Raw genomic sequence first — 11,181 nt, 5'->3', positions numbered from 1 at the left:
GGCCATGCGATAACCAAAGATTAATTGTAATAAGAAGAAGAATCAATCTGAACAGTAATACTACTAATCAATGATGGTCATGATGATGAGGATGATGATGATAATATAATAGTAGTTTATTGTTATTTCCAATATATAAAAATCAAATGTTGAGTTGAGGTTAATACTGTAAAAATGTTCTATTCTTACCACTTGGCACGTACACTCACTGCAAGATCTACAGTATCTCGTATTTTGTTTTCATTCTCAAACAGAATGATTGAAAAGAGCTAGCAATACTTCTAAGCTATTTCTCTAAAAGTGAGTGCTGACTTGTCACTTAACCATTGATACTGGCTGGTTTGGTCCAGAGATTTGTGTGGTCTTCTTTAATCGAACGAGCTATAAAAATGGCAATCATGATTTCTGCTGAGCAGAGACTCCTTTCCAGTAGTCCAGAATGTCATGTAGGTCCTCATCTTTGGCAAACTGTACTTTCCTCCTTAATGCATGACCTGCTGCAATGTACTCTTCCTCATCCCTATGGCGTTTACGGTGGAGTTTAAAACGCTCCCACAGGCTAAGAGAAGGCCTACAGCTGTACTCAGGACTGGAGTAGCCACTCAGGTTGTGGTACTGCGGTGAGAGCTGTGAATAGGACAGCTCCCGTGGTCTGGAGCGCGTCAGCGGCTCCAGAATGGATGACTTCTGGCTCCCCGACACCTCTATCGACTCCTCTATATGGTGGGGACCAGGGTAGGAGTGCCTGTGTTCGCTGTATTGTCGAATCCGTTCTGCCTCCGCCCTCAGGATTGCAGCAGCTGGAGTGACTGTTATGATTCCTGACTCATCGAGTGGAGATGCCTTCTCAATATATTTGGACTCTGATCTGTAAGCTCCTTCGGAACGGAAAGAGCGTGGACTGCGCAACGAACCACTCGAGGATGTGCTTGCACGCTTTTGCGGGGCATCCATACTGTGGTGCCTCTGTAGAGGATGATGGTACCCTCCTTTGTATACTGGAGACAGAAACCCAGACTTGCCCGGTGGGTGTTCTGATATAAGGACCAACTGCGGCTCCGCTGTGGACACGGCGCCGGATTTTGCAGCCTGGAATGATGTTGAATCGGATTTGAGTGCATCTATGCAGTTGTTGATGATCTGGTTTACTTTGTCCACTTCTTTTGCAATAGTGGATATCTCTGCAACAGATCCCTGGCTGGTTTCTGATGGAGGAACGCTGCATTCCCTAACGCTGCGCTCTGGTTGCTCTGATCTCACTTCCATGTAATTCCCTTTTGTGGTCTTTGGTGTCCCAGAGATCTCTTGCATCTTATACTGATCTGAGTCACTGGCAGTTGGCAAGTATGGCATCCTTTGTACAGTCTCACCAGCGGACAGAATTTGTTTCTGGGACAGCTGTGATATAGTCCCTTGTTCCAGTTCAGTTCCATACTTCATCTCAATCAAGTTTCTTTTCATCTTTTCCAGCTTCTTGCTCTTTGGCTCGTCTTGCTGTTTGCGCTTTCTCAAGCAATGGAACACTACACCCAGAACGATCAGCATCCCAAAGAGACAACCGAGGATGGTCATAATGTAATGAGTGGCTGTTGAATCATTTGCCACATGTTCTTGCAATGTCCTTGGTCCTGTGGAGATGGTCAGGCAGGTGTGGTTGAACCTCAATGAATTACGAATGGATGCCACACAGTAAGTGTAGTTAGTGTGAGATTTAAGGTTCTGTAACTCAATGTCTTCTCTCTGGCTTTTCAGGTTTTGGATATCAGTGAAGAAGCTGTTATTGTACAAGACAAGGATGTACATTTTTCTAAACGGATTTGGAATCTGAATCGAGATTGTCGCACTTGTGTGGGTAATGTCTTTTAGTTTCATTAGAGGACGTGCATCTGGATCCACAAAGGTGGGGCTGATGCTTATGGTCTCCTCCTCTGTTCCTGAGGAACAGTCATCCAGTCCGCAAGGGCTTAACATTGTTGGAGTGTACTCGTCTGAAGACCCTTGAAGATTCGGTGTCACATTGTCATCGATGCAGACAGAGGAGAGTGCATGGAAGGCATTCCGAAATCTTGGCATCCTGGGGTTCTGACTCAAGAGGCTGTAGCCTGAAAAGCCAGGGGGCGTGTCGCATGCCATCCGCTCACTTGTCCGGTTTGGGAATGCAACAAGCCAGCGCAGGAATCCCAACAGCTCACATGAGCAACTGAACGGGTTTACATAGAGCTCACACGTTGTAAGCTTCGACAGACCACGAAATGTAGCACCATCCAGTAGCTGAATCCTGTTCATGGAAAGGTCGATGTTTTCAATCGCAGGACACTCCCAGAAGGCATTGGCTGAGACGGTCTCGATCAGGTTAGCCTGAAGGTACAGGTACTGTAAGCGTCCCAATCCTCTCAGCATTCCCTCGGTCAAGTTCCTCAGCTTGTTAAAGCCAATCTGCAACACTTGAAGATTAAATTGGGCTGAGAAAGCCCCATCTTCAATATAAGAGATGTCATTCTTAGTCAGGTTCATGTATGTGAGATTGCCGAAGCGACTTAAGGAAGAAAAGTGGATGCTTCGAATCTTGTTCTCATTGAGTCGCAGGTCAACAATTGTGCTGTTAATATGCAATGGGATATTTTCATATGGTGGCTGGTTCTGGCTGCAGATTGCCAACCATACAAATCCCTTTTCCCCTTCAATCAGCCAGCAGTCACCCTGAACAACAGGCACCCTTGTCAATGAGAGGAACACAAGAGCCATAGCCCAGCAAAGTAAGGCACTGGTCACCATACCTCCTCCATGTCCACTGGACCCAGGTGAAATAGACATATGTGCTTCAGCCATAGCCCCAGCAGATTTTTGTTGTTTACACACGTTATGATCTTTTTAGCAGTATTCCACTGGATATTCAACAAGGCTTTGATTGTAATTGAATGTAACAGTTTAGGAACATCAGCTTGAGAAAACCGATTTTTGTTTTTCTCTGTTCAGTGTACGCTTGGTGTCTTGTCACACTGGAAAGGAAGTTTCATTACGACCAGAGTCTTGTTTGTGTGCAATAGCTTTTCAGATAGCGAATCTGAGCATTCCCACGCATAGCCTCCCACAGGGCAGGAAGTGCTTGTGTTTTCCGAGGACATCATTTCTCATCAGATACCCGCTCATGATCAGATTTTCATATTGCGTCCTGCAGAAATAAGAAGAAAGAACATGATTATTGATATTTGAAAAAACTAGGTCAAGTCGTAACAATGCTCCCTCAGAGAGAGTAACAAGAGTACAAAATTATATAAATGTGAATATTTTGCACAGCACATTATGAAATAACCCACTTACCCAAACTTAATGCCATGGCACTTTACAATTAAGTCCAAATGAACACCCACTACTTCCATTGTACCTTAATTTCCAACTATTAACGGTGATACAGAGTGCAGAATATTGTCTAGTGGCATTTTGGAGCTATTTTTAAAAAGTCCATTTTTGTTTAGCTGACGCCATGTTTTTCATGTGTATATAATCATTACGGTTGCTCACCTACTGAGAGCTAAACTTAGCTCGCACGCTCTCCGAGACCAATTAACGTCTAACAGCTTACCTCATCCTGATAATGCAAACACACACTCTATACAGAAGAGTTTACTTTTACGTCTATCCACCTTATTAGCTTATGAGACCCTCTCCACTTGGCTAATGAAGGGAAACCCTTAAAATAGACTGCTTTTTAAATTACAGCGTGACCTAAATCAAACAACTGCTAAAGATAGAACAATATACAATAACTTAATGGTTGTTTTAGATATGGAGCATATATTGCATGTGCCTCTCTTAAAAGGAAATTGGGTTTTGTTTGTACTCAAACATTTCAATAATTGTTCAGAATGTATTGGATGATTTTTTACGTATCCAAACAGAGCTTGTTTGCATTTGTGTGCAAGGGAATAAAAATATGCTGACACAACCTAACCTACAGCGTAATTAAAGTACAGTGAAAAACGAATATATCATCATCAATTAGATAATACTGGTGCTATTATCTAGTTCATGATGATAAATTGGATTTTCACTCTACTTTGATTCATCTTAGCTGTTTTAAACTGAACAACTAAATGATTTAATATGAAACAATATATAAACAGTCAGTATTTTAAAAAAATCACTTGAATAAAGAAACATTGCAATTGATTGCATTTTTTACAGACTTGACCTGGCTTTGGTTTCTAACAGGAGGGAGTACTCCTGCATATACAGTAGCTGTGGAAAGAGCTAGGAAAAAGTTACCACTAGAACACTATTCCTTTTCAAGAAAGGGGTGGATGGAACAATCTTGTAAAACTGCCGTGATTATGTGATAGATAAGCTGTGCTTTGGCTAGTGCTGCTCTACAGATTGTACATTGTATTGCCGGTGCACTCCATGCTGCTTAAATGGACCAGTCTGATGATGGTGAACATTTTTCTTCCTTTAAATCCTACTATAATTACATTGTATATGTATCTGTCTGGGCTTCAAATTGACTGGCATCAAAGTCCTGATGTTCTCCATGGCCAGTGTGCGTGTGCGTGTTTGCAGGCCCATTTCATGTGGACGGGAAATGGGTAATGCTGTCTGGTTGAATTCTGATTCTGATGCTTTACAAAGTGCTTGTTTCGCAAGAACATTGTAGACAGTAGAAGAGGTGGGCAAGAGCCGAGACAGGGTGAAAAGAGAGTTCTGTAACGTCAATCTTTCATAGCATTCAAACTGTATGTGTCCTTACTTCACAGTGTGCTAGGAGTTACACACCACAGTACGCTGCCTCAACTGCAAACGAATCGCTGTTCCCCTAAGTACCCTTCCTATCACTACCAGCATTTTAAATATTCATGTATTTGTATTCGACTACCTCAAAGCTGAATGTTACACCACTGTTTTACTTTTTCCAGAATTACCATTAAATACATATGTGTCACGGTCTGTCACAGCAGTTTACTACAGAGAGACCCAGATGCAGAATGATCAAGGGAGTGAGGTTTATTGACAAGACAAGGAACGAATGAGATGTGAGATTCCAAACAGTAGGAAAGGGCAGTCTGCAGGAGAACAGGAGGATGGCTGAGGTCAGACTTGGACAAAGTTAGGCTGGAGAACAAGGATGATAGAGCAGCCCCAGATAATGAGAACACTGGAGATCAGGCAGCAGCTTGAGAAACCAGGGCTTGATACTGTGAGATGTGGTGAAATCAGTCCAGTCAGATAGCCAGGTCTTGAGAACAGCAGCCAGGGGAATCAGGACACAGAACAGGAACAAACACAAGACCACAAGAGAGAACAAGCAGCAAGATAAAACTGACTACGCACTATGACTAGAAAGAAAAGAACAAAGAAAAACAAACTCAAACTGCAGAGAGCAAATAAACAAAAGAATGAACCATAAGGCAAAATCTAGGAATCGATAACTGGAATAAAAACAGACGAGATAAAAATAAGGAAAGAAACCAAACAAAAGAGTGGTAAGGTAATGACGCAGTTGCAACATTTGAAAGGGGATATTATATTTTTACAGGAAACGCATCTTAAAACATCAGATGTCCAACGTATCAAAAGGGCTTGGATGAGTCATGTTTTTCATTCAAAATTCTCCGCTAACTTTGTTGTTAAGTTTTGTTGTTTGTTTTTCTTCTGATCAGACATCTTATCTCATTTTGCAACAGATGTAATACCTTTTCATATGTCTGCAAAAATTCAATAATAAAAAGAAAAAAAAAGAAACCAAACAAGAGGTTTGATAAAACTAGAACAAAAATAAAGACAGGAACTAGACTAGAGCAAAATAACAAAAAGCAAATAAAACCTAATAAACCTCTAGAAAACTAAATGCAAAGCTAGACTGAAAGGAGTGTAAAATAACACTACTAATACCACTAGTAGACTGACAAAAGAATTCTCTTTACACAAGGAACTAATGCAATGAACCAGCAGATTTTTTTTTTTTTTTTTTTAAGATATGCCATTTGGTTTAGTATTTGAATGAAATGCAGTGACATTCATACATTTGTAAGTGTATTGTGGTGCCCAAATATTTTGGGGGCCACTGCAGCTGTGTGTCTAGGATAACACACACACAATTCAATTCACAGGAAGAAATTTGTACTGCAAATGTATCTACTTGATAAACTTGACATTCGGCAAATGTGTAATACAGTTCAGAATGAATAGAAATAATAAATCAAGGGGACTATTACACTCTGTCAGAAATATGTTGTTTTATTATGCATGCTGAAGATATCTTCTATATGAAGTATTTGTTCTGAATGTTTCAGACAGATTTATAACTGACAAACCATGTTAGTATCACAACAGACCGTTTTAACAGTGCAGTCTTCATGAGAACAAGCCTTTGGCTCAGTCATTCGCCCCAAAACACTTAACCTGCATGTCAAACCATTCATAAACTTCAAAGGAAATGGCTTATTGTGTTCGCTTCCACATTCTCAGAAAAAAAGGTACAAAAGCTTTCACTGGGGCGGTACCTTTTCAAAAGGTACACTTTTGCACCTTTTAGGTACTAATATGTACACTTTAGGTACAAAGTTGTGCCTTTTGAAGAGGTACCACCCCTGTGACAACTTTTGTACCTTTTTTTCTGAGAGTGCATGAACTGACTTCGATACACTACTGCACAGCAAGAGGCGTTCAAGCAGTCAGACTGACATTCAGTACTGTGTGTCTGTGTTCAAGCGTCAGAGAGGAAGGGATTGATTGTGTGTGTGTGTGGGGACTTGAATGTAGTTGCTTGTGGCTTAAAATAACACACTCCCTTTTTATGATCAATAAACAACTGTGTGACTCTGTGACATTAGATTAAGCCACTCGCTCTGGGCAAAAATAAGAGAAGCTGTTATCCTCATATATTTTCTTTCTCTCTCCCTAGCTTCTCGTTTTCTAAGTGGAAATCCCAAAATCTCAGGTTTCTGGGTGCAATTTGTGATATTGGAGACATTAGTCTTCTAAAAGTAAACAGACTGTAAACATGTCAAGATGAATCAAAGTGATATGAAGTGATTAATGTAATATGACATTCATTTACACACTAATAAAATGCAGCATCAGATATAGAATAGATGATAAACACATAAAACATCAGTTAAATTATCTTTATGTACTTATCGAGAATATGCACTGCTTATTCTGATTTTGTTTTTGTAATATATAATAATGTATACTACTACTACTGCTCAAAGTTAAGGGTTTGAAAAAAATCTTTAACATGTATTAATATTTAATGTATTTGTTTAATACACTCTAAATAAATTATGTAACTCATGCAGCTTGTTGAGGAGAATTGTTTTATGTATGTTTTGTATAGTGATTAGTCCAATTATGATTAGACATATGTTGTATATACAAGTTTTATTTTTTATGTTAAGTGCCGCTTAAAAAAAATGTTAATTTTGAGTGTATGAATTCAAAAATAAAAATTTAAATGAATTAATTGCTTTTAAATTGTCAATGCAACTACAGTATGTATTAAAAATCCATGTTTAAAAAATACAGTTAATTACATAAATAAATAACTTCATAAATAAAGCTTTTTTAAAATGACATTTTTACAAAGCATTCACAAATTGAATGCCTTTTAACTGATTTTTCAAGTCTAAAGTTCATTGGTCAATCCATGTGTGAACTGTCCTATGGCTTTTTAACGTAATTGATAAACCTATAAAGAAAAACAATTTAAAAATCTATTTATGGATGTATTTTTACTGTTACATTTAAGTACTATTTTGAACATAAATAGTGATTCAAATATGTCTGATTATTTAGTTTATTTTAAAAGTACATATTTAGCAAACATATTTAGCAAGACATTTTTTGGTGGTCTTCACGGCAGTAACTTTTGCAGAAGCATGCGCCACATTTCCTACAAAACAAGATTTTCATGTCCCAATTGATCTGATTAAGAACATAACACCTTCTGTTTGATTAGGCAAGATTTGACTGTGGCTTTCAAAGCAGCAACACACAAATCTCCAGAGAAAAGACAAAGGACACGATTATACAAATGACTTAAAACAACTTCCTCTATGGGCCTCCAAACGTTCAGATAAACACTGCAGAGTGCGGCATAAATGGGCAGTTGCTAAGTTGTTAGTGTGTAGATGTGCATTGGAGTGTGTTTGTAAAGCTGAAATAATTGTGTAATGGCCATTGTTTAGTGAGTGGGTGTTCAGTGACACATAATTGGACAGGGTTCAGTTAGCACAGCAAGCACGCGTACAGTTCGCATCTGCTGAGTTCTCAAAACACCCAGGGGGAAGCCTTTTTGTGTGCCAATCCATCTCTGTCTTCATCTGATTAAGAAAACAAGAGAAATCCAAATGTTTCGGTGACTCAGGAAATGCTTTTGAAAACAAGACATTGTATAGGGGCCTACTTGTCTGTGGGGACTGTCTCCATGGTTACCCTGCTTCTGGTGACAGGCGCTGCTGCCCATAGGGCTATCTGATTTACACAGTTATGATTAGACTGAAACTACAGATGGCGTGGAAATTCCTACCTAGTCGACGCCACAGACAGGAGACAAACATGAAGCAGTGGCGTGTATACTGTAGATGTGATTGGGCGTCTTGTATGTAGCATGAACTGTGGGAAGGAAGAAGAGGTTTATGGACTGATGTGGCAGACTTTAGGTGCATTCACACCTCACAGTACAAGCGATCTTTGACCACCACCACAGGAAAAGCGTCAAGGAAGGCTGATTTTACAAGGTTGCTTGGTAGCGAGAAGGTGGGAGTTATACACGATAGTTAAAAAAGCACATAAGAAAGGTAAGAATTTGAGGCTTAGGACAGAAAAAGTCATTTTGGAATCAATGTTACTTGTTAAATTTAAACCATAATATTCAAGTCACTTTTCTGTTAATTTCATCTATTTCCTGACACATGTTGTACACTACTGTTCAAAAGCTTGGGGTAAGTTTTTTTTAAAGAAATGAATGCTTTTATTCAGTGAGGATGGATTACATTAATCAAAACTGTCAGTAAAGTAATTTATAATGTTACAAAAGATCTTACAAAAGAAATCCGGCATCACAGTTTCTACAAACATATTAAGCAGCACAGCTGTTTTCAACATTGATAATAATTCAAAACGTTTCTTGAGTATCAAATCAGCGTATTGGAATGATTTCTGAAGGATCACATGACACTGAAGACTGGAGTAATGATGCTGAAAATTCAGCTCTGATCACAAGAATAAATAACATTTTAAAAAAAATTTAAAAATAGAAAGTACTAAGTAGTTATTTTGATTGCAGTAATATTTCATTACTATCTATCTATTTAAATCAAATACATGCTAAAACATTAAAAACCTTACCAAAATGTCTTACCAATCCTAATCTTTTGGATAATACATTTCTGCACACCCATAAAAATATGGAAATAAACAAGACTGAAAACCTCCACCTTGCATATATTAAAAGAAATTGGGGTATATTTAAAATATGTCAACATTGTAGCTGTTAACTGATGTCATGACACATTTCATTTTCTGTTGGTTATGTATGAGACAAAATCACTATTAATATTTAAAAAAATGGCATTTTTAATCCTAAAAAAGTACCATAATGCATTTCATAAAAAGTAAATGCTCTGCTTGTTTTTAGGGTCGCCTTTTTAAGCAGTAGGCTACACTTATTTTCATCTCATTGCGTCCAAAAATAAATAAATTTAAATTTTTAGAATGATTATCCAAAAAGATGGACTTCAGTTGCTATTTCTCTACAGAGTCTCTACCAAAGCACAAGCTCAGTCTCTCTTCCATCTTTTGATTTTTTTTTTTGCAGCACCTCCCATGTAATGATACACCATGTGGCTAGTTGTCTGATACTCATTTGCTGTGCTTTCTAAGTTCAGAGGCAGGAAGGGTCAAAGTTGAAATTGTTATAAAACTTGACATGCACGCAAGACAACACTGACGGAAGCTTGATGCTTTGTCCCATTGAGTTTAATGCATTGGAAGTGTTGACTTTAAGACGCATGCTGAAGATGTCTATGTTGGAAATGCATTTTATTCTGTCATTATTTGCATTCTGTCATTATTTGGGTGTGCGTGTGTTTTTCAGAGTTTTCTTCTGGTGTGGTTATGCGCTCATACTAGAAGATTAGACTGCACATTGGCTCCGAGTAAAAGTGTCAGGTCTATTCACTGCCAACTTTGCGAAAGCTGCATAAATTTGCACGTCTTTCCACAGCGTGGAGCTATTTTTGAACTTGGCAGCCATTGATATAGAGTTTATCCTGGAATAAGAGGGAGAAGAAAAAAAAAAAGGAAGCCATGACATACAAAGTGCAGATTGTGCAAGACCAAAGATCTTCCCTGATGAGACCACCGAGGATTGCCTCTGCACAGAGAGCCTAAGCCTAGTCACATAACATTAAAGAGAGCTCACTCGAAACTGAAGCTTCTGTCATCGGTTACTCACTAAGCTGTTAGTTTTTGGTGATAAATGCGTGCTGTTGTCTTTTGCGGTTCTCTTGTTTTCAGTTCGTGCGATGTGCAATATGTCATTTATTTACAAATTTGCATTAATTAACACAGATGATTTACTATGTAGGGCAGATTCTTTCACTTCATGTGAAGTCAAATATTGTGTAAATGCTGTCTGATCCATTAATATGTAGCATGTAGTGCCCTGGAGATTAGTGATGTGAAGCACACCGGATTAAAGCGTCGCTTCATTGTAAATGTGTTTGTGTATCTGTTTGAGGGCGAGGGTGCTTAAGCATATGAAATTGGCCCTGGGAAATTTTGATGCTTAATGACGTTCCTTCACACTCCAGAAATCTGTTCCATTGCTTTGCAGAGCACAGATCGTGAAAACAGGCAAAAACTAATATGCATTATTACATTTCAAAAACACCATGCTACAAAGCGGTAACTAAAGTTGCGAGGCAGGGGAGTCTGATTAATATTTGGTGAAGTCTGAAACTGCAGTTAGTATTATTTATTATTATATTGATATTTTGAACTAGCTTTTATTTTCATATTTTCAGTTTATATTTTAATTTTGTTATGTGCTTTTGTCATTTTTATTAGTTTTTGATTTTTTAAAAATTATTTCTATATGGCTTTAATTTGTTTTTATTTCAGTTTTAGTTGTTTTAGTATTTCAGCCTAAACATATTTATTTCATTAAGTTGACAGAAATAT

The 11,181-nt window shown here is 38.3% G+C and overlaps 1 protein-coding gene across 1 annotated transcript; it reads right to left on the bottom strand.

Annotated features, from left to right (window-relative positions):
* Nucleotides 1-364: 364 nt before the first annotated feature.
* Nucleotides 365-3,010, bottom strand: LOC107714143 (protein ELFN1-like). The gene has a single exon (XM_016519887.1). The coding sequence runs from the start codon at nt 2,827-2,829 to the stop codon at nt 397-399; it is 2,433 nt and encodes an 810-aa protein (XP_016375373.1). The 5' UTR covers nt 2,830-3,010; the 3' UTR covers nt 365-396.
* Between the last annotated feature and the right edge of the window lie 8,171 nt (nt 3,011-11,181).

Source organism: Sinocyclocheilus rhinocerous, unplaced genomic scaffold (assembly GCF_001515625.1).
Source record: "Sinocyclocheilus rhinocerous isolate Xijiao unplaced genomic scaffold, SAMN03320098_v1.1 scaffold1953, whole genome shotgun sequence".
NCBI classification, from domain to species: Eukaryota; Metazoa; Chordata; class Actinopteri; order Cypriniformes; family Cyprinidae; genus Sinocyclocheilus; species Sinocyclocheilus rhinocerous.
The sequence above is the reverse complement of the archived record's forward strand: the minus strand, read 5'-3'. Positions and strand labels throughout refer to the sequence as shown.